The 22,627-nt window shown below is 42.1% G+C and overlaps 6 protein-coding genes across 16 annotated transcripts; 2 read left to right on the forward strand and 4 right to left on the reverse strand.

The window, feature by feature from the left end:
• Window positions 1-10: 10 nt before the first annotated feature.
• LOC105698644 (protein angel) lies at window positions 11-3,433 on the reverse strand. 4 transcript variants are annotated; one of them, XM_012423065.2, is made up of 6 exons: window positions 2,969-3,433; window positions 1,959-2,328; window positions 1,649-1,827; window positions 1,197-1,570; window positions 846-1,095; window positions 11-722 (listed from the first exon to the last, which is right to left on the reverse strand). In XM_012423065.2, the coding sequence occupies exons 1-6, from the start codon at window positions 3,149-3,151 to the stop codon at window positions 333-335; spliced, it is 1,746 nt and encodes a 581-aa protein (XP_012278488.1). In that variant the 5' UTR covers window positions 3,152-3,433; the 3' UTR covers window positions 11-332. The 4 variants fall into 4 exon arrangements, with proteins under 4 accessions (XP_012278488.1, XP_012278486.1, XP_012278489.1 ...); XM_012423063.2 differs by having other exon boundaries at window positions 2,852-3,433; XM_012423066.2 differs by lacking the exon at window positions 2,969-3,433 and adding an exon at window positions 2,507-2,815.
• Window positions 3,434-3,563: 130 nt separating this feature from the next.
• LOC105698645 (ectonucleoside triphosphate diphosphohydrolase 5) lies at window positions 3,564-7,454 on the reverse strand. 5 transcript variants are annotated; one of them, XM_012423072.2, is made up of 4 exons: window positions 7,045-7,454; window positions 4,701-5,843; window positions 4,420-4,596; window positions 3,564-4,341 (listed from the first exon to the last, which is right to left on the reverse strand). In XM_012423072.2, exons 1-4 carry the CDS (start codon window positions 7,081-7,083, stop codon window positions 4,264-4,266), a joined length of 1,437 nt encoding a protein of 478 aa, XP_012278495.1. In that variant the 5' UTR covers window positions 7,084-7,454; the 3' UTR covers window positions 3,564-4,263. The 5 variants fall into 5 exon arrangements, with proteins under 5 accessions (XP_012278495.1, XP_012278494.1, XP_012278493.1 ...); XM_012423071.2 differs by having other exon boundaries at window positions 4,701-5,849; window positions 7,045-7,414; XM_012423070.2 differs by lacking the exon at window positions 7,045-7,454 and adding an exon at window positions 6,003-6,962.
• Window positions 7,455-7,552: 98 nt separating this feature from the next.
• Window positions 7,553-10,677, reverse strand: LOC105698643 (DNA helicase MCM9). 2 transcript variants are annotated; one of them, XM_012423061.1, is made up of 13 exons: window positions 10,503-10,677; window positions 10,324-10,422; window positions 10,097-10,238; window positions 9,870-10,031; window positions 9,675-9,800; window positions 9,493-9,599; window positions 9,179-9,395; window positions 9,044-9,119; window positions 8,804-8,961; window positions 8,358-8,737; window positions 8,052-8,261; window positions 7,737-7,888; window positions 7,553-7,670 (listed from the first exon to the last, which is right to left on the reverse strand). In XM_012423061.1, exons 2-13 carry the CDS (start codon window positions 10,416-10,418, stop codon window positions 7,618-7,620), a joined length of 1,878 nt encoding a protein of 625 aa, XP_012278484.1. In that variant the 5' UTR covers window positions 10,419-10,422; window positions 10,503-10,677; the 3' UTR covers window positions 7,553-7,617. The 2 variants fall into 2 exon arrangements, with proteins under 2 accessions (XP_012278484.1, XP_012278485.1); XM_012423062.1 differs by lacking the exon at window positions 7,553-7,670 and having other exon boundaries at window positions 7,741-7,888; window positions 8,078-8,261.
• A 351-nt stretch (window positions 10,678-11,028) lies between these two features.
• LOC105698673 (protein FAM177A1) lies at window positions 11,029-12,626 on the forward strand. Of its 2 annotated transcripts, XM_012423133.2 has the most exons (4): window positions 11,029-11,182; window positions 11,274-11,399; window positions 11,496-11,770; window positions 12,490-12,626. In XM_012423133.2, coding segments are annotated over exons 1-4 (471 nt in total). In that variant the 5' UTR covers window positions 11,029-11,113; the 3' UTR covers window positions 12,491-12,626. The 2 variants fall into 2 exon arrangements, with proteins under 2 accessions (XP_012278556.1, XP_012278555.1); XM_012423132.2 differs by lacking the exon at window positions 12,490-12,626 and having other exon boundaries at window positions 11,031-11,182; window positions 11,496-12,243.
• Window positions 11,827-17,925, reverse strand: LOC105698671. The gene is made up of 12 exons (XM_012423128.1): window positions 17,852-17,925; window positions 16,134-16,313; window positions 15,903-15,997; window positions 15,635-15,789; window positions 15,435-15,565; window positions 15,219-15,354; window positions 14,762-15,146; window positions 14,146-14,678; window positions 13,711-14,083; window positions 13,298-13,620; window positions 12,990-13,227; window positions 11,827-12,879 (listed from the first exon to the last, which is right to left on the reverse strand). The coding sequence occupies exons 2-12, from the start codon at window positions 16,210-16,212 to the stop codon at window positions 12,517-12,519; spliced, it is 2,811 nt and encodes a 936-aa protein (XP_012278551.1). The 5' UTR covers window positions 16,213-16,313; window positions 17,852-17,925; the 3' UTR covers window positions 11,827-12,516.
• Window positions 16,075-17,725, forward strand: LOC105698672 (transmembrane protein 45B-like). 2 transcript variants are annotated; one of them, XM_012423130.2, is made up of 3 exons: window positions 16,075-16,162; window positions 16,236-16,395; window positions 16,523-17,725. In XM_012423130.2, exons 2-3 carry the CDS (start codon window positions 16,322-16,324, stop codon window positions 17,304-17,306), a joined length of 858 nt encoding a protein of 285 aa, XP_012278553.1. In that variant the 5' UTR covers window positions 16,075-16,162; window positions 16,236-16,321; the 3' UTR covers window positions 17,307-17,725. The 2 variants fall into 2 exon arrangements, with proteins under 2 accessions (XP_012278553.1, XP_012278554.1); XM_012423131.1 differs by lacking the exon at window positions 16,075-16,162 and having other exon boundaries at window positions 16,254-16,395; window positions 16,493-17,725.
• Window positions 17,926-22,627: the final 4,702 nt, after the last annotated feature.

The raw sequence follows: 22,627 nt of genomic DNA on the forward strand, positions 1-22,627 counted from the left end.
TTCCATCCGATTAGATTTAAGAATGTAGAGTTATTTATTCAAAATAAGTAACAACCTCTGCTATGTACACGGGTGTATCTTCCGATGCGTCAATTTACACTGCAGAGCGTCCTCGTTAAGGATTGTACCATTTCTCTCAAATTAATGTCTAACGTACATAAAAAAAAAAAATTTATTTGTACAGCTCATGGCGCCTGTTCTTTAAAATAACCTATTTCAATGTTGTACCATCTGATTAGCTTGACAGATAACAGCAGATTGACCAGCAAATCACATTTTGGCAAAACCACGAGGACCCTGTCACAGGGTAGTGGTATATGAAGGAATTGAAATTATCCTTTTCTCTGCAACTTGAAGCTTCCACCAAGACTAAGGTGATCACTGCCCACTACGAAGTTAGGAATTGTAGGAAAGGTGGAACACTCCGCAACTGTGGGCAATACATATTTCTCGAGAGGTTCGACTTCGGTGAAAAATATGTAATCCACTGTGATCCATCTTCCTTGATTCGTTGTTGCCTCCCTTTTACCATCTTCCGTGACGTGTTTGTACAAACTCTGCATTTTGAATGGATGCGTTAGACAGCCCGAGGAGAAGTTCACATAGTATCCGTTAAGTATTTCCACCCTCTGATGAATGAGTGATTTTGAATCAAACTCGCCATGGGCAAATCTTTCGACCAAAGAGTTCACCTCTTCGGCTCTGCCTTCGCTATTTTCCAACTGGAATAGAATCATAACAGTATTATTTTGTCAAGCTTCATTTCGTTGAAAGTATCACGATGTATTAATAGATAGAGGGTAGAGTTCTTCAATAAATTATTACAAGTAAAATTACATTCTTACCATGACTTTTCCAGTGTTCTTGCTTTCGAACAACCTCTTTGTTAAAATATTAAGATGCTGGCAATTGTCCGTAATATGTAAACGAGGTGGCATTAAATAATTAGATAAACGGTGATGGTCAGCCTCCTCTAGGGTACGACTTTTACCTTCGTACTCGAAGTAGCCTTCTGTAATAAACCTGTAGACTCCAGTGTTTGGTTCGAGATTAAAGTCACCTGCCAGAAGTATCGGATGATACTTTGGACCTGTCCTATTTAAAAGTCAATAAAGTTACGTTATCAATGTCACATACGATTAATATTATTGCCCAATTTTAAGTTAAGTAAAGTATACCAATCAAAAAAATCTCACACTGTATTTTCAATGAATGCAATCCTTTCAATTTCTGAGAACAACAACTGCGTCTGGCATAGCCTGACATCGTCTCGTCTGGGATTGTACAGTAAGTGAGTCGTTGCGATAACAATCTGAGTGTTTGGGCTCTCCTTGACGGCTAGCTTGACAACCAGCCCTACGTTGTCTCTGCTAAGAAGTTCATTGTCGGATTGAAACATCTCCACTTTGGCATATTCCACCACATCGAACTGGTCCCCCCGATATAGCAGCAACAAACCATCCATCTTGTCATTTGTTCGTTTCTTATATATGTATTTATAACCGAGCTCCTCAAAAGGAGTTAAAAAATCTTTCAAATGATCTTCCTGCATCTCTTGCAGACATATCACCTACAGACAGTTTTAGAGTGGTTAACCTAACATACTATGCAATCGATGCCTAAATGAGGAAATTTTGTAAGGACTAACATTTGCATCCGCCTCGATTATTTCTTGCAGCAACAATGGTTTCCTTACATCCCATGGCAATGCTCGTTTATCATGCTGCTTATACAGGAAGGGGTATCGCTCTAAGAGGTATTGTGCCAATATATTAAATGAGAGAAGCCTTATTACAAAGCTGTCATCTGAATTTACCTTAGACTTCCCTAAAGATACACACATTGTTACTTATCCGAACAAGTATCTTGTGCCACTAGTATCAATCCAAATCGGTAAAGCATGTATTTCCGAAGTAATGGACGTCAAGTTCTAGTCAACTTGAATTTGATTTCCATACCTTTTTTAAGACTCTTCCACCAACGCATGGCTTTGTATTTCTCCCTTGCTTTCAGGTACCTATTTTCAAGTGCACTGCATTCCGATTCGACGCAAGCATCTAATTCACTCGACACAGAAGTCAGCTCTCGATTAACGTTCATCTGAATGCCGGCAGTCCTTTCGCACACTGGAGGAGCATCGGTTGGAACGATACAAGACTCGAAGAAGGGCTCCATGATAGTTCTATTGAATTCTTGGTGCATTACAGGACTGGCTGCGGTCTCCAATAAGTGGAGGTACGTCGAGAAGAGCGCTTCCGGGATAGAGGGTGCCTTGGAGAGATGTCTCAGGAGTAGATGCTTCAGTGGTACCTCCGTCATATGAAGTATCTACACACATACAGCCAGATAAGGACAAATTGTCCAGGTCGATTTACAAGCGGCAAAGCTCGTTATTAACTGACTCGAGGGACAAAGGGTTAACGTACAACAAGAAAGGACCAACTTGCGTGCACCGAAAATCAACGTCTCGCCTGGGACGTCCCGTGGAACGAAACCCACGTCCTACCTTTAGTTCCTGGTACGTGCTCGCAAGATGGACGTTTCTACACACTATACTTGCTACGGAGACAGCCGTCAACAGTCTAGTGGTTGAGCTCATTTATTCGAGGTTAGGTCTCATTGGTTTCACTGGCGGGACGGTCGACGCGCCTCTTTGAAAGTTAACCCGGACGACAACACTCGTCCTTCTCGCGGACGCGACATGATCATCTGGCGCGGAACTAGGTTATGTCCGTGGGCGCTTAATCTACATACGTAACGTTTCCGTGCAAATTTTCTACATGCATGCGCATAATGCGTGTGCGCGTCGAGCGTGCCTCCCGCGCCACGGAATGAACCTTAATCGACGGACCTTGGCGATGGGTGGTACATGTTGATATGGGGTGGCGCACGACGCCGACAGCAGGGCCGAGCAGTACGAACAATGGAATCGAAGAAGGAATCCGTAAACGCCGTTGTTGGAACTAACCGCGACTAGTCGATGGCGTCTGATCGCGACTTCGAGCTGCGCGCCGACCTGGGCGGACCTCGGCCGGAATAGATCGTCGATTGAGTGGATAAGAAAAAGCCAAGGTTGTCGCGCACGGCGTAATTGCACCGACGACTCGCTGCGGTCAAAGGTCGGCCGTCTACAATGCCGCGCCGCCGGCATTGACGCGCGTTCAATGGACGCTCTGCTTATCGCACGACCACGGGACGTTTCCACGATGGCTAATTGTGGAGCGGCTTCTACGATTAGCTGTTATTTCACTCCTTCGACGTAACGGTGAAAAAACTCACGGGAATGAGTGGTCTCGCTGCGACGCTTTTTTCGGGACCCCAATTTATCGCATAACTCCAGAAACTAACCTTTACAATTGATGAGGCGGCGCATGTTTCAACAAGTTGATACCTGTTTACTGGAATGATGACGTTACAGGTTTTTTTTACTTCATTGATGTTTAAGGTAACCGTATTGTGAAAGGCTTAATGTAGAGGTTAGGTATAAGGCATTGAATTGTTAAATATTAAAATTTTATATGGAAGTCGACTTTGGGGTAGTGGCTGGGATATTTATACTATTGTTTAATAGCAGAGAACATTTATTTTATTAAAAGTGGTCTTTTGAGGGTAGTCATCGGTAATAAAATGGAATTTAAAAGCGATAGTTTATCCCATCTAATGAGATCCTACAATTGTGCATGTTTGTACGATACGTCACGTTTCACATGGAATGTCTAATCTATTACACAGCATTGTGCTTTGAAAGGCACTAAGGATCGATGTGTATCTGATTTCTGGCTGCATCTACCTATATGCGATGCACATAAGCGATAAGGGCCTTACACAAGACTTATCTAAAAAGCAGTGTACAGATAACGTCAAAGAAAAATACTTAACACTTTAGTCTAGTACATGTACACGCTCGGATCTTACATATTTTGTGAGCCTACTGTACAATGTAGGTAATATCATTTCCTTGGCATCGCTACTCAATACATTAATATTTAACATCGATATGCAAAGCACAGAGAAGTAAAAAAATATCTCCCCGTCTTGATAGGTTTCTAACTTACATGCAATTGTCTTCTGCATTTGTGTATATGAACCTTTGGTTTTAAAACCTCGTGTAATTGACATTCTTATCATAGGACCTTGAAATCATCTTGGAAGTTCCATGAATATTGCGAAAAGAAGTGCGATACCCACTATAGAAATTATAAATTTTGTGATTTTACAAGTCCTATTCAATTGTCTATTATTTCAGCCTATATTATAGCGCCATCAGAGTCCATTTTGAAGTACATTAAATGCAGCACCCAATGCCCAACTTATCTCGTGACCATTTATCTTTTTGTACAGCTGTAAAAAAGATATTAAATTAATGAAATAGGTTTATGTTAATGAACGAGGAGAGATTGCTAAATCTTATCCACTTACGTTTAATTTAGTTGTTGGTTCTAGATGGAAGCCATCTCGTAGCAACACATAAATAAAGGTCAAGTCCAGGCACATAAATGGTTGATCTGTATTAGGATAGTCACACGTGTCCATTGCAGCTTTTAGAAAAGCATCCGGGGTGATAATCCCTCCAGAAAATGGATCTATGAAACCCACCTATTGCAGTTTAAAACAATTTAATTTTTATAATAATGAAAATATCTGTCAGGACTAGATACACCAATTAGACCAACTTTTAATTTTATCTCCACAATACTCACCTCGGTAGCTCGGTCAAAGTAGTACGAGAAAGCATAAATATCGTGTGATTTTAGATTCAGTGGCTTCTCCTTGATCTTCTCAATATAGCTCTTCACAATTTTGAGACACTCCGGAAATCGAACTACGGGTCTGTCTTCGTCGGTGCCAGCAAAATTTTGTGTCTTGACAATTTTGTGCATTCCATTTATCGGCCCCTTTACTAAATAATTATGACCTCCATAGTTCCATTCGGTCGATACAATAGGGTTCACACACTCTGATCTCACTTCTACAAGGTCATGGTTGTTCAGTTCCTCTTGACTAATATTATAAGTTAAAATTTCTTTCCTAGCGGCCATCAGGCCCATTCCTAAGTAACTGTGCGTATAGACACTCATATTATGACTGAAAGCATTAATGGAATAGATATGCCTTTTTTCTCTCTTGATGTGCTCCTCAGCAGGAGCAAAAGTGATTTGCGTAGAACCTCCTCCTAGGTCTAAAGCCGCCACTGTCTCTTCGGAGCTATGGGAGCCAAGTTTGTCCAATAAATAATTGACAGTGAACCAAGAGAAAATGCCCTCATCAGTGCCCTCCATTATGGACACAGAGTTCTTTGTGACCAAGAAGCCAGAGGTCTCGAATAATTGTCTACATTCTTTTAATAAGCTATTCGCCTTATGATCTGGTAACAATCTGAGGCCTGCAGTTGCTTTCATGACTAGTGGGGTACGCGACCACTCCGACTTAGGTACAACAGTCTTCGCCTTCTCCAGTAATGCTTGCAACGTTTTAGCTCCTTCGCTAGGCTTGTCGGCGAACGAACTTAAGCCTGGTTTTATCTGGTGGAATAATTCACCATCGAGTATTGGCTTACCATTTAAGATAGATTCGTGGAAATTGAATGCTATCACACGACTGGCAGTTGAGCCAGCGTCTATCACAACCACGTAGAAGGGCTTTTGAAAGTTGAATGAAAAAGCCAACGTGTCGATGGCACTTTTTCCCATGCGAACAGGTTTGACGTCGTTCGAGATTGCTATATAGCCAAGAAACAGTATGCTTAACACTACCGCTGCTCCCAAGTATCTTCTGCCAGGTTGACCGCTTCCTTTCTTCGAGTGCGATGCCACATCATTGTCGTGTAAGCTACCATTGTGCGACTGTAACTGAAATAATTAAGTTTACCCAAGCTGAATAAATCAGGTTCGGTTAATTCAGGTGAACATTTTCCAAATGCAACACGTGTGGGAATCCCTTTGCAGAAATTTTATGATCAATGCTTAAAAACTTAACCTCGCTAAAATTCAACCACCCTTTACCCTTTTCTGCCCAAGACGATATATTGCGTTTGAGCTGCTCACTTGCGTGTATCGCATTTATCTCCGGGCTCGATGACACCTAACCGATCGACCTTGGGATAAGGATTATGACGAAAAATCACTCGTTTACACTTCACAATGCTCTATCATCGTGGCGTGAATTAAACACATCGGATTATCGGATTGCTGGGTGATACCGATGCAGTATTACCAATACGTGGAGTGAATTGACACTAGGTTTTTGTTTCCGATAAATCCCGGTTTGTTCCGTTTGTCCTTTGGAAAAACAGTTGGGAAATCGAATTCTTCTCAACGAATAAAATGTCAATTCTAATGAAACTAAGATCCCCCTCATTATTTTATTGTTTCGAGCAGGTAAGCGAAATGTGCTTATCATCCAGCAATTGACTTAATATCCGCATAAGGAAAACCTTTTCACATTTCATGCACCGCGGCATTTTATCGGTAAAGTGGTTGTCAAGGCTACTGACTATTGATAATGCATGCCTTGAAACAGGAAGCTTAAAGCAAAATATCCTACGAGAAAAACCTCTTTTTTACGTAAATGGTGAAAGAGGGTTTTTCGAGATCGAGTTCCGAGAAATGTTATCTCGGGATAGGGTTTCATAATAAAATCAGTCACGTTACAAAGCTCGCAATTGTTCTTGAGCTATTTATAAATTCTCCGAGTAGTATTCCATGCGCTTTACTTAATACTGAATATTTTTTTCAGCGTTTCCAAGGCCATGGTTTTTTTAACGCGATTACAATTTGTCAAATTAAACGGTTTCACGCAGGTTCTCGGAACAATTAATTCCTAACCTATCATTTGCTCGGCCGTTTTTATCGGTTCGATTTCGATGCTCACGTGTCGCCTCGCACGTTTTAGCCCGAAGCGCGGAAGATCTTTTGTATCGATTTTTAATAATCGAGAACATTCTCGAACGCTAATCACCGTTCTTCCTCAAAATGCCGAATTTCGACGTTCCAGGTTTTCGGCGTATCTCGTTTTATCGAAAAATTCGATCGCAAGCAGACGTACCTTTCGTTTTCTAATTTCCATCTTCTGCTGCATCGCCATGGCCGTCGTTGGTTTCAAACTTTAATACGCGCAATTGGCTGTAAATTATTTAAAATACTGCCGTTTAAAAGTACGAGCCAAATTCTGCTGAGCGTTCCGATTTTAACGATTCATTCTTCCTTGTTTAGGAGTAACTGAAGAGCACGATTCGCGATCAACCGAGGCACTCGTACGCGATTCGGCCTGCCGGGTACTGTCAGTCATCGTGATATTGCTTCTTAGATAAGTATTCCCTAGAGATTTATTTCTACTCCCCACCACAAATTCGAAGACACTCCGTAGTAGTTTCAGGCAATCCACGTGTCGGCCTTCAATGAAGTATTTTCTTTTTAAATCTGGATTCAGCAATTCGGCTACATATGTGAAAGAACTGTTATCTATAATGCAGTATGTGTAGGTTCTCAATGTGCATCTGTAGATCGCTGTTTAAATATTACACATCTTTCTAATGAAAAATAGATTTACTTTTCTGTTAATATAACGTGCTTTCAATTGCATTTACCTTGTAAATAATACTATACATTAAAGTTTACACTATAATAATTTTATTAAATGATCCAATCGCAGGTTGTGGAGTAACTCTTCACCTGTAAAATAAAATACGATGGATGTTGTATCAATTATTTTTTGTAACGGTATTTTTGGGGAAGTACCTTCGGCTCGGTACACAGCCGTAGGATCAACAGGGAAAAGGCAACTGACGTCCTCTTTGATCATTGTAGGTTCTATCAACTGAGCAGCCACAATGGCATCCATCGCTCGAACTTGAGAGCGATACATTAGTCTAGCGTGTCCCTCGGCTAACCTGCTTGGCATTGAATAATATTTAATTGGGGGTTAACAAGGTGGAAAGTAGCGAACAGAAGAATATATTAATTCAATTTTTATGTGAGATTAAAATCAGTTAAAATTTTAAGACAGTGTTCCTCTGTGTGGCCTCAAATGTCAAAAAATTAAGAAGGCGATACCTGATAAGACTGTCCAAGAGACGCACCGTTGTTCTCTCCTGCTTTCTATCCGGATGAGATCTTTGGCGTAGATACGAGGCTCTTAGAATTTCCTCGGCTTCAAGGGTCAGACTTGGTTTCAACATGTGTACATATGCCAAGTATTCTCGTAAACTGTCCTCTTTCCATAAACCTTCGGACTTTAAAAGATCCATGTGTGATTTCGCTGTCCTAGAATGCAGTATACCGTGTTGAAACTTTTGATGAGTTCGATGATAGGTCTTTAAAAAATTATTATATGACTTCAATAAAACCTATAATCGTTACTTTTTATTTATTTTCTCTTCAGGCTCGCAGGCAGCTTTTAAAATATGTCTGGTTGTTAAGAGGTCCCATTCTGGATTTTTATTGTCGCGTAAAATTAGTATCAAGTCAAAACGCGAGAGCAGAGGAATTCCCAACCGAGTTTTCAATTCCGCTCCTTCTTCCATGTAACCCCCTATAGGATTCATAGCAGCTATAACGGTGCACCTTGAATTTAATTTGCTCACTAGTCCAGCTTTTGCTATTGATATTGTTTGTTGTTCCATAGCTTCGTGTACAGAAGCTCGATCATGAGAGCTCATTGTGTTGAACTCATCTACGCAACAAACTCCTCCGTCAGCCAATACTAAGGCTCCGCCTTCTAAATGCCAGCCATCTCCATCCTGAAGTATACAATGTATATAAAATACATAAAATTCCATTGTAGTAAGTAGTTTATTAATCATTACTTTAATAGCAGCAGCCGTTAGTCCAGCAGCTGTGCTGCCGATACCAGTAGTTAATACTGATCTCGTAGCCAATCGAGAAGCAGTCCGGAGCATTTGGGATTTGCCAGTTCCTGGATCTCCAATAAAAAGAAGATGGGGTTCACCTCTGACACGCATTCCTGATAGAACAAATTCATTCACATCATTTTTGGTAAACTAAATAGAAGGTTGTCAAAGAATGCCATGAGAAAGTTTGCTTACCCGAAGCATTAGTCTTTGACACTCCACCAGCAAGAACGACAGCTAATGCTAACTTCACTGTGTAGAGCCCAAACAGCTAAAATAATAAAATATTTTATATTCACTGTAATATTTGTAAAGAAAATTGAATCATACTTGTGGACAAATCGAAGCAAGGATTTTATCTCTTCCGACTAAAGGGTGGTCTTTAAAATTTGCCCAATATTTTTCAAAAATATCCTGAGTTTCCTGAGTTGAAAATTTCGTATCTAATACTTTTCGATGAATTGTAACACTATTCGCCAACAAAAAAGGTGTTGTTTCTATGCGTTGACCAACTATTAGCGTTGGATATCGATTAATGAGTACACCGCTGTAGAATTAAGGAAAATTAATTACATTTAATTTTCTTACAGATTAAAATGAAAGATAATTGTAATTCTATCATTGCTCCTATTGTAAATGATTACTTTATGTCTATTTCATCTCCTGGTCTGCATTTGTCCACTAAATCGTCAATCAGAGTAATCCGTAAATGTTCCGTGTAAAGAGAGCTTCCATCAGTCTTTCGCTTTTGCTGTTAGGAATTATAAATTAAATTTAAATATATTCACAGCAAAATCAATAATCGATATCACTTGAAAAAATTAACCTGAAGTCGGATATCTTGATAGTCTGTGCAGTCTTCGTTTAGAAATGTGTCCAATGCCGAGACACTATGCGAGTGACAGGCTTCACATTCCATAACATCAGGGAAAATCTTTCTTTCCCACTCGAGCTGTATATTTTATCATTGAAGATCTATTGTTTGCACGCATATATAGAGTAGAATTATTAGAATACTTGCTTTGGCTAAGGTAACATGTTTACACTTCCGACAGTTGAACCTTTTGATTAATTTCAAAACTGTTGGTTGAGACGTCCGTACCACAGTTCCTCTTGCACAGACTAAAGCTCCGATTCGATAGCCAGTAATTCCCACTGGAATGGCTATTATTCGTGTTCGCACCTGAATGGGCGAAACATATGATACATATAATTCATGACACAATATTATGAAATGCAGTTACATGCCAATTTTTTTATGCTTTGTCCTTTAGCAACCAGTTCTTCTTGGGCTTTGATAGCACCTTCATCGCACAACGGTAAGTAATGTCTAGGATGTTGACATATTTTATCGGCTGCATCTGCATCATCATGGTGCAACGAAACAAAACTATAAAAACAATGCATATAAAAGTGATAGAGGAAATAATAAACGTCTATAATCTGTAGGATTTAATGACTGCTACAAAACTTACTTGACATATATCGAATAATATACGTCTTCGTTTTCCGCGTCCAAGATTTCTTTAAGTTCAGATAAGTGATGTTTCAAGAAATACTCTTTTAGCATACTTCTGTAACAATTTTTGAAATCTCGAGTACAACCTGTTGAAGATCTGACTTAAAAATACACGAGATGTAGTCCGAAACGTACAAACAATTTATATTAACATGTCAAGCAAATTTTTGAACTGGATAAAACGTTTAACTATTTGCCTATATCTTAAAATAATAGAGATTTTAGGAAGTTTTCACAAATGGTATTGCGGAATAGTGCCCCTTTGCAGGTTTAGGCAGGTGGATCACCTGGAAGCAGCTGATTTGGCAGAGATGAGTTGGGAGATTGCCATAATGGTAAGCCACCACCGTCAACTGCCTCATGGTATTACCATCACGAATACGTGAGCCGCCAACGGCAACTGGTAGATGGCACAGTCATCGCGAGTGCGCGAGCCCCTACTCGAAATTCGTTGCGCCGCCCTTGGGGGCAAAAAACGGTGAAAGCTAACGTACGAAACCAGAGGGCAGCACACGATGTGATCGCCCGACCCTGCCCGTGAGCAATCTCCCAACTCATCTCTGCTCATATCTGTATAGGAAACTACATTACGGCATGTTGGTATTGAATATGAAGAGGATTTATAAATTGGACAAAGTGGTTTAGGAGCAGTGTAAACTCGGCAAAAATTGTTCATTTTTGTGATTTATTGACAGGTGTGCAATGATCATTAGATGTCATTCTTGAAAACTCGCTCATGAGAAATTATGACTGAAGTATGTAATTCAGATTTAGAGAATGTCGTCTTGGAGGATACGAGTGCTGATACTGTAGAGGTAGTAATTAGGAGAAAATATAAAAATCTAGAAATTACGTTATTTTGTATACATTGCATGATTTCCGAATTAAATATGTATGACATCTTAGGGTAGAGGAAGGCATAAAAGACGCCTTAAAAAAGTGCTGCACTTCTCTGATGGCGATCTGGAGGAGTATTCAGAGGACGAAACCGATACTGGAATTCTTGATAATCAGGTTGCTCTTGTAAACCCGGTAACATCTGTTTTTTAAATGTTGTGTATCATGTACTATGGTACATAAAAGTTTCTCCCCAACTGGATTGCAAATTCACAACTGAATATTTTATAGGCATCCTTGGAATGGGTACCATGGATTTGGTATCAGACCATGCGCGCCAGTTCTAAAGTCCTTGACGGCTGCGATTACATGGGGGAATGGTTAGCTGACATTTTAGGAATAACTTCTCCTAAGTATGAGTTTGAAATCAATGAGTACTTAAGAATGCAAGCTGCCGAAGCTGAAGAAAAGAAGAGGGAAGATCTGGAAATGGGTGGTTGGAACGATCAAAACAGGAACAACCTTATTGTGAATAACACAGCAGAAACTGAAATAAAAACAACATAGTGAGTCCGTGGTAAACTTAATTTAAAATAAGGAATAAATTGTAACGCGTGTTAGGTATCGTTTCTCAGACTATATTTTGCGTTCCATCGCTAAAATTGCCTTACAAAGCAGTAAACGGCCAATATGGATTGCTTAAAAAAGAATATTTTCTACGCACTAAATGCTGCGGATCTACTAATTAGTCTTTATACATTGATAGTCCTACCTTTTTATTCAGTAATCAGTAATAATGTTTAAGATTACCCTCTTCAGTATATTTATACAATCGAAAATTACTAAACAAAATACTGAAGCTGTGAACACATCTATGAGTGTTCCATCTAAACGTACATGTTGACTGTACCGATCCAATAATATTACTTTGTCAAAGTATTAACATCACTGTTTTGCTTAACACGGATCGAATCCTTTAATACTAATTAGGTTGTATCTATCATTACTAATTTGTACATAAAGGCTTCGTACCGCTGTACAATCTTTGCTTGCTTTTTAAAGTTTACCTACTTAACAGTCTTTAATAAATAATACCGCATTGGGTAAGATGCATCAATTCCCATGGTGAACTGTGAGTTGTCGACGTCTCAAATAATTTTTTATAACAGCTGGTTAACTTGTCAATTAAAAAACAGAGTTGCTTCAGGATTTCGTAAATTTTTCTCAAGTGTTTCATAGATTAGGGTAATATTCTCTGTGACGTTTACATTGCTTTACCTCGTAGGAACTGTATAGTCTAGATGACGATAACTCAAGGCTCTGGGACAAATCTGTGCAGAGCACTGGTCAACACTAGTAATGAACTCTGCAGGCCTTGTGGCAAGTGCCTCTGTAACCATGCACCTTTATACTGTTCGATGTGTGCCAGCATTTTATTTGCTATGTCAGTCCTGAACGTAGGTGGTAAATTGCACACGCCCAAGTTGATGACTGCAAGGCCCATGTTACTATTAGGATTCACTCCGACGCCCATTAAAGTTCTACCGATTCGACAAGCTGTCAACATCAGATCAGCTGTCAACTGGAGTTCTTGCACCTCCATTGAAGCAAATTTCGATGCGAGATTCCCCTCGTACAAGGAATGCGACACTCGCTTAATCTGCTTCGTCATTTTCTAAAAGGTACATGAATTATTTTTATAATCATTTTATAAAGGATGCTAAATATGACAGTATCAATAAAGTGTAACGTAACCTGTCAAAATGAGGAGGTAACGAGACTTACCGCAAATAAATCAGCTGACAGAAACTCCAAGTTGACGTTATTTGGATCGGTTAGCAATCTGTAGAGTGTAGATCCTCGATTATCCGGAATCTGTTTCAAGTCGTTTGTCCCTTGGTTCTTGCTCAAGGTGAGAACTAAAGTGTCCACACGTCCCAATTCTATGATCGCACTTCCTATTTTGTGCTCAGAGTCTTGGAAGACATGAATATCCAGTAATTTGATCAAAGACCGCTGGTGCCTAATCAAATTAATGTAATTTAAAAAAAAATGCCCACAAGAAAGGACCACGTAGCAAAGATTTTACTCACTGTAATCTGCTTGAACGAAGCTCAAAGCCATCGAAAGGCACCACATCAATTTCAGTATTTGGATTCCAAGCTAAACCAGCTCCGATCAAATATCCCACCCAAGCGAATGTATGGGGAGTCAAATGATGGCTACCAGACCAATGAGCAATTAATATTCCTATGGAACTCTGTTCCGCAGCAGTTTTTACAGCATTTCTTGTATTAGCATAAGTTGAAGCAGGGCAACCTGCAAGACTATTGTAACTCGCAGTACCAGAGCTAGGCAATACATTTCCACCAGCGATTCGGAATGTCTCCGTCCATTCTGAAAAATCGTAATCAGCCTACGAAATGATAAAAACTAACGTTAATAAAAGAATATAAAAAGGATTGGCAATCACTGAGAACAAACACTTTGTAACGATAAATCTAACCTGAAAACCATATTCAACAAGGATGACGTTAATGGGTACACTTCGAAACTCTGGTTTAGAATGCAGGCCATTAGAACAGAGCAATAGAGTAGTGTTAGTGCTCAGATTGAGAATATGCCACAATTCTTGAAGAGAAGAATATGACTTGAAGACTTCAGACATGTCTGTTTCCACAGTCTCATTTATTGAGAAACTGGAGTCAAGGCTTTCCGGCTGGACCAGCAGACTTGCCAATCTTGGTCCCACGTGGACGTAGCTTAAGCTTGGAAAGGTTGCTAATAATTCTTGGAACACTGGCCACATTTGACCCAGGTGCCGTTGACTTACATTGGAATCAACGTCTAGCACTGGCACTAAATCCAAGTGACGTTCTCTGAGAAATGTATAATTTTAGATAATGGTTGATACAAGGTTTAACTATTCCAAAATACTCACTTGCAGTAGCGATCAATAGTGACCATTTCAGATCTTGAGTAACAAAGCTGCCACTCGCAGGTTAGAGTTAATCTAGAATAGAGATGCAGGTGCGATATTTTGAAGGAAGACCACAGATCTATTGTGTGGAGTAAATACTCAATGTTGGGAATTCGGCCTTTCGGAGAAATGTCGAGGAGTACTCCTCGATGAACAAACCTAGGTTCGTCTTTTATCAGCACTGAATCAATTTCGCACACTTCTGTGTTAGGATTTTTGCTTAACCGCAGAATTTGCACCAGGGTACAAACTGCATAGTGGAGTCCAGCTAAGCTACCGGCACTAATTTTAATCGATGATTGGGATATATGCAACTGATAGCCTTCTGGACAATTGAATAGCTTCTTGTTAACAATGCATTCTATTCTGTTATCTTCTGGAAGTCTGCCCGAACCTGGCTGAACTTCTCCAATTTTTACGTCGTGACCCAAATCCAGAAGGTGTGTTCTACTAACTTCCCATACATCTAATATCCTGTGTATAGATTCACTTCCCTAAGAAGTTAAGATTAGGTCCAGTAAGGAAATCTGAACTATTTGTTCATTAATAAATGTAATAGGCTTTAATTTTTACTTACTTGGATGATGGATATGAAAAGTTCCTTCCCAGCAATGAATGGTCCCGAAAGTGTGTTGAACTCAATAATGGTCTTTGGCACTGGCCAAATTAAATTGTATATTCCATCTCTCTCCATTGCTGCCCCAAGAGGACTTTCAGAGCCACATGATTCTCTTGTTGGAATGTCATATGCTTGATCTGACGACTTGTTCAAATCGACGGAGAGTTGACTAATGTTATTGGAAAGAGATTTCTGAGAGAAATTTGTTTCTGCAAATTGGACGGGAGGGCTATGCATGGCTTCGGACTCTCTACTAAAGTTACTAGGAAGAAATCCTTGAAGTAAACACTGAAGATGGGGTTTATTACGAGAGAGATCATAAGGTGACTTTCCGGAGAACGTTCTGAAATATTATAATTGTGATAATTTCTTAAAATCAAATAGAAGAAAAGGCAAATCGAAATTTTATTTATACCCTTTTACTGCATGCACAAGAGGATTAGCTCCAGATTGCAATAATTCTTGGCAAATAGCAACATCCCCTCGATTCACTGCATCATGCAGAGGTGTGGCACCACATCCATTCTCTGCATTAACATCTGCCCCACGATCTTGGAATAAATATTTTAATTTTTAAAATTACTTGAATATTGTATGAAATTTGTGAATTAACTGGGTGTTAAGGTATTACCTATAAGACAAGCGACAATATCCTTGTTACCATAGCAAGCTGCCCAATGAAGTGGTGTATTTTTACTACCTTCGGAATCCCATGAGTTAATATCTATACCAGTGGCAAGCAACTGAATTACTCTACTCACTCTGTGAACAAAAAATATGCACCATGTATATCGATTCTTTAAACGAACAATTTACATTAAAAAATCTCACTTAGATGCAGCTGTTGCTCTTAGTAATTCTTCTACATAAATCTGGCGCATTGTTTCAGTGGAAGCCACATCAACTGCATTTTGTCCCTGTGAATTTTGTACAGATGGATCTGCTCCGTAACTTAACAAAGTCCGAACTACATCAGGTTGATTTGTCTGCATGAATAACAAATTATCATATTAATTATTGTCTTATCTCTATGTACGGTATAATCTATTTGTAGTGCATGTATGCGTAGTGTGTTAATAATGCATAAAATTCTACTCACTTTGGAAGCATATAAGAGGAATGTTCCATCTTCTAAAACAGGTTGATTCAATATTTTTTCCCTTGTAACTCCATCTCCAGCATTTCCATTTTCACCTAATTACGACAGGGAAGTAGAAAAATTCATATATAATACAGGTCAGGAAACAGATCAGTGTTTTGATGGCGGAAGTCGGAAGAAGCCGAATGTGAGGTTACGTAGTAATAAATATTTACACTGGCTGATACTAACATGCGTCCAAGAGAGATCTGATAATATCGGTTCGTCCATGCTCAATTGCCGTTCGAATATTCTCACAGATGTCCTGCATCGTTGAATTTTCTCTATTTCCAGAGTATTATCTTGGCATTATGAAAATTGGCGAAAACTGTCCAACACATTACTAAAGTCGTTTACAGCGAGCATGAAATCCTGGTAAAATGGAAGACGTTTTCATCGTGAAAAATGTATTGAATTCCGAAACGGAGAGTAGAAGTCCGTCAATCACTGACAGGTATTTATTGACAGTCGTATAAATTTAATCACAATGGTATTTAAGTGCGATTCAGTTTCATGTCCTGATTCGTCCATTATTCGTCCATTATTTGTAGATTTCTAACCTAACATTCTGCACGCCCTAGAACGAGTGGAACAATGACGACGTCCGAGAGTCTCTGGCCTTATTTTCTAATTGGATGCATCTTCTATGGATTTGGCTTAAAATGGTGCTACGAATGCGGGAAATATTGGTCGTCGACAAAATCTGAAGAGGAACGTAAGAGTGTCACGCTACTAGGCTTTCGTTGGCACTGTGGAAGGTTATGGAGAAGCCACCCTTTCGAGGGAAGTCTGAAATTAATTGCTACAGCTGTAGGTCTCATAGGGACTCTAATGAGTGGGTTACCAAACGACAGCATAGTCTCCCCAAAAGTTATACATGTCACTATATATCTTTTCTTTGCATTATCAGGACTGGTCGATGTCCTTAATTTTTATTTTCCATACAATGTGGACACTTCTCTCGTTAAGCTAGCACTAGCGCAGAGCTTCTTTATCGAAGGATTTCTATTCAGTTGGACAAATGACGTTTCGAATCCTTTAATCATCGTGATTTTGTCCGCGGTCGTGTGGACGACCGCGCTCGTCATAATGCTGGAGCTAGTTTGGTCGGAGATAAAGCTTCTACGAGCCAATGCCACTTTACTGCACGGTTCGTGGATAGCACACATGGTTCTTTTATACCGGATAGAACCTATCCCACCAGAAAAAATTGCTCTAGCATTCTCGTGGCACATTGCAGCAGCCTCCGCAGTTACGCTGTGTATTATCGCAGTCACGAGAAGTCGAGCACCGCGATTAACGATCGATGAACCTCCCGAGATTCCGATGTACGATTACTGCCAGAGCCCAGCTCACAGAACATAATGATTTAAATACGTCGAATGAATATTTAAAACAAAGTGCCTTCAGGAATATGGCTGTAAACTTCGAACCGCGAAGTGCCTTTATAGAACGTTAACATCACTTTTAAACCAATGTTGATAGCATGAGACTTGTATTTCTACTTCTATTTAATTATTTACTTGCATTTACCAAGCATAGAGTGATAAGACTTCCGCTACCCCAGTGCCAAACTTGTTGAGGAGGGTGTTACCTTTAATTCTAAGTGCCTTATGATATTACCAAACTATTTATGCGATTGTAACGAGCGCGCACAACGAAACTTGAACCGAATTCAAGTCTATTTATTATAAGTTCTGCTATTATCCCGTTCTTCCGGATAAGTGTGATGTGATTAGGACATTAATGTATACGAAATGCAAATGGTGTTATTGAAATGTAAAGTCTATCGTTTATTCCGTTAAGTTTCAGCCCTAAATTCTCGGGTAGAAGCGATTCAATCGTTGCACCGAATGCATTTCAATTTTGTCGGGGTTCCCTGACATCGAGGTCAATTTCCGCGAGTGTACCTAGCGGGCGTTTTTCCTTTGTCTCGTAATAATTCGCCAAGCGAATCGCATTAGCCATTCGAGGGACGAGTTTTCGCGATCGCGATTGCGAGGCCTAGCCGATACGACTGGATACGACCTCCCGAAGGCTTTGCGGGGTCGCGCGGTGTACAGTGCCGGCAAAACTGAGTCAATTTGCATAACGATAATTGAGACGCACATGAAAGGCCCTTCCGAGCCGCGCAATACCGTCCACGAGCGAGGCGGGTTTGAATCCCGAAAAGCGAATCGATTTCGAATCCGCGATAGACACGTCTGCGTACGGCGAGTCTCGTTACGAGAGGTACGACCCTCTCCGGAGGAGTCTTTAAATTATCCCGCGAAGTGGAGCCTCTCCCCACGGGGAATCGCAGAATCCGCGGAATTTTAATTGATCGCCGTTAATTAATTTCGCAGGAATTACTGCGAGAAAATCGGTTCCACAGAAAGTGACCCCGGAATCGGGACCCAGGATCTCAGATTTTCGTTGATTTAACGATGCGAGCGCCACGCGCGGAAAATGGGAGAACACCAATTCTCCATAACCAAAACATTTCCTATCGATGTAAATGACCTAAAATACTTTTAATTTCGCAATTAAGGTACATACGCAACGCGAAACGATAATCCGCGCATGATGCACGGAATGTGATGTTTTTATCGCGATAAAGACCACTGGCAGACGATAATTTTGAATTTGCAAAATTTTATCGAGGAAGCGCCTCGGCAGTAGATTGGAAAAAATCTGAAGATCTTGGGCTCTTAAAGGGGGAACAATTTCAATCCATGGCGTTTATCACCTTATGCTACTTTCGATGATACACCTCCCAGCTGTAAATCGAAAAATATCGATGATAACAACGAGGCACTTCGTGTCGGTGGCTCTCGAATTTTGAAAACGCAGTTTCGTCGACATCGCCCGTCAAGCACGCGACAAACGAAGCTGTCGCGCGGCCCGAGTGTACCTACTCGATCTCTCGATTTTATGCTCTCATTGGCGGGCCCGGTCGCGTTATTCGCCGATTTTCACGCGGATACCGCAAGTGTCCCACTTTGTTCGTCAAACTGACAAACACTGCCGGGTAGGTGCACCCGGCGGGCCGCGGTTTCGCATTACAACAGAATCTTTCGCTGACACGCGTCGGAACGATGGATAAACAAAAAATGGACGGGAACTTCAGGTGTCGGGGAATAACGCGAATGCAACTCTATATTATTTGGTTGTTATTTTGTCATTTACATATATTCCACGAGGACTACGAGTACGACGGACATTCGTATCGTAAGGTATCGTGGAAAAGCGAAATCGCCATTGTTGAGCCTCCTTGGACAGGGGGATGCCCTATAATGCGCGCAAATAATCCTACCTCGGAATCGCCGGACGATTTCGCTAAATTAAGTGGATAAACAGCCCGCGGCTGCCCGGAACGCACTAATAACACACCGCGTATGACAGATGTGACAACCTCTTGGAATATAATCCGCCCACTACAACGGCGGGTCGCACCCCCGGATTTTCGAACGACCGATGTGTCATGGTGGGTTCGGCTGAATTCGGCCTAATTTGGAAAAATTCCGAGCCCTACCCCCGACGATTTTCGATAGCGCGAGTGTATGGTGTAGGTGTAGTCCGATTTGGAAAACTCTCCCTCGGATATCGGGGCGTGGGACTCGTCACTCGTGGATCGTAGATCCGGGATTTCGGGGCGCGAGGAAATCGGTCGGCCGCCATCTTGGAATTAGGAAACGAGCATGTCGCAACCTGGCGCATCTTTTGGTGCACGTCGACGGGGCAAAGTGACAACAGGGGCCAGCAGGGAACTGGAAACGAAGAGAAAAGACGGGAAAAGAGAGAAGTGCGGCGGGGAGAGCGGAATTTTAACCATTTTCATCCGTCGGAATTCCGAGTGTCCGCGCCTCCCCCTCGACGCGGAGCATCGGGGGGGTGCAATTCATATTTGTCCGTAGGCAGCAGCGGAATTGCACCTTTAATCAAGATTTCTACCAATTTGCGAGCGCCGACGGCGCGAAGACAAAGCCTATTGTTGCCGTAACTGGTTGGGGCTTCAAGTGTTCCAACGCAACGGCGAGAGCCTCGATGCGCGGGTATACCGGGTGTGCCTTTGGGACGGCCCCTGTCCCGAAGGACCTCGTCTCCCAAAAGCATTCCAGATGTACCCTAACGTCCCAGCTCGCTAATGCCTTCCCTCCGCGACCTGCAGGAACGGTCATATTTTTCCTGACAGAATCTGCATTTCCTACATAGGCTCGGTTCCACGACTCAAATTAACTGAAGCTTAACTGGTTTGCTTGATTCAACCTGCCGTAAACCGGTTAAACTTCGGTTAACTTGACTCGTGGAGCTGGGCCTTAGTGTATTTGTTCACTTTCACCGTGTGCGATCGGTCGCGTTCGAGCGCGTCGAATATGCGATTGGTGAGTTCTCTCCTTTTTCGTACTTTCGAAGTTCGAGTAGCCCCCGTTAACCTCTACACTTACGTCACGGGTTTTGCGAATCCGCCCCGGAGGAACTTTAGACCTCGCATAGCAGTGGCAGGGGTAAACTCGAATACCACATGGACCACGTGTGCCGACGGAACACGGATCCACTCAGATTTTAAACCATATATTTATGTAGACTGAAAATCTGGGAGTGGGAGGTCCAATGCGAGGTCTAGATATATACGGTCTAAGCTCTGGGACTGCCCGGCTAAGTCGCGTCTCTTCCCCTAGATGGCGACGGCAACGCTCGCTCCCGGCTGCTCCCGTCCCACCCGAGTGAGCGGTTCCACCAACTTGAAACCTCTCGTGCTTCTGTTTGTGTTTGCTAATTGCGAATTGTCTACTTCTTGCCGGTCCTCTGTCGCCTCGCCGCATGCGAGCGGGGTCGAGGAGGGCCGAACGTGGCCGAGTGGAGCCGAGAGTGGCCGAGTCCGGCCACGCACGTCGGATTCCGTGCTTACACCCACACGCGGCGCGGAATGCTCAGACCTAGGAAAAGCCAACTCCACCTGGGGGCATGCACCCCTTTGAGACCTGCCTCTCGAGTTTACCTCACTGGTCGTTGTTTACACGGGCACGGCTCGTAGAGACCGGAGGGTCTGTGCCGAAGGGTACCGATTTCCCGTTGTGCCTTTGACTAACCTTGCAATGGCACTCGGAACGAGTCACGTGAAGTGAGTCGCGAGTCGGGGTGATGGAAATCCTGAAACGTCTCGACATCAACCGTGACAAAGGACGCCACATCAAATCCCAAGTTTTATAAAATGGAGCTCCACGAGAGTGGTGCGTCCATGCGTTGAATTTTCTTTTTCTTTCACGCGTGCGACGATAAATTATAAGGCACGTATTGTCCTAATCGACGGACAGGACGCGTAAGGCCATATTTTAGTCTAATCGCGAGGCATTGTCCTGTAGGTAGACCTATGTGGCGCGGAATGCTCAGATGGAGGAAAACCCACCATTCGCCCCCCTGGGGGCATACGCCCCACACTCGAGCGGCTCCCTCCACCCTGCTCAACCCCTTCGTGCACCCTGCCTCTCGAGTTTACCTCACTAGTCGGTGCTTACACGAGTGCCGACCGTCTCTGTATCTACCAAGAGGCTCCAGTGAACTAAAGGGTACCAATTTTTGGATGGCCGTCCTGGCCATCCTTACCGAAGGTCGGTTGCCCCTAAACATTGAATAAAATGTTGTTGAATATTTTAAGGTTTTCAACGTTACCGTTATCATCGGCAAGATCGGCCAAGGCGTTCAGGTTTCACCGATGGAAAAGGGAAGAATAGAGAAAATAGGGAGAAATGTAGTATTCCTATATATAGAATTTATTAGTCCTCGTGAATTCTCTGACATTTTTTCCTTTTCCTCCAGGACACTGTGGGTCCCCTCGTTGACCGGACTGTACCAACCCCAACCCAAGTTGGAAATGAAACGGTGCAAAGAAGAACTAGTGTTGCAACCCACGGCCGATGCACCCCAACCGGCTCGCCGGTCAAAATATTCCCGTCCTCCACCGAGACGGGGGACATATTGTTTGGTTCAGTAATTCCTCACGTTATTTCCCGTGTTTGCTTTTTATCATTGTAAACTGATATATTGTTCGCGGTAACTCCCCCTCGATAGAGTACGCTAGTCCCGTCGCGGAGGAGGGGGACGATGTGCGGATGCGGTGCAGCCACCAGGGGTTGCTTAGAGAAAGAAAACCTGTCGCCGCCTCTGAGGGACGAACGATTCCGACTACACGCCCTGGTCGAGCCCAAGGAGTCTCATTAAGCGAAGTAAACTCCCCGAGCCAGGATTTAGACGGACAAACGGTCGCAAAGGTATCAGACTTTCTGCCGAAAATTTGGACACCCAGGTGGTTTATTTTTTGGCTTTGTCCGGCGGCTCGGAACATTTATTGCTCGGATTTGAGAGCGGAAGCGTCGGTGCTTGAAATTGACCTCCTCCGAGGGAATCGAATACCACGCCCTCGCACTTTACGTCGAGCTGACGATCAAATTTGAACTCTGCGTCGTCTAGTGTTTGCGGATAATACACTTCACCCGCCTGTCACATGGCACGACACGTGGCTTAACACCGAGCTCGTTGCGGGCAAACAAGGCTTTAACGTCTTAGGGACGTTAATCCCTAATCCTAGGACAAACGGAACAATTGGGTACGTGCGTGTCAATCCATTAGTATATAATTCCACTTCTAATTCTAAATACTACTTTACAGCAAGTAAAACTGGCGCATCAATGTAGCAGCTGTGTCTC

Source organism: Orussus abietinus, unplaced genomic scaffold, assembly GCF_000612105.2.
Source record: "Orussus abietinus isolate OABI.00-Male unplaced genomic scaffold, Oabi_2.0 scaffold31, whole genome shotgun sequence".
In the NCBI taxonomy this organism is placed as follows: domain Eukaryota; kingdom Metazoa; phylum Arthropoda; class Insecta; order Hymenoptera; family Orussidae; genus Orussus; species Orussus abietinus.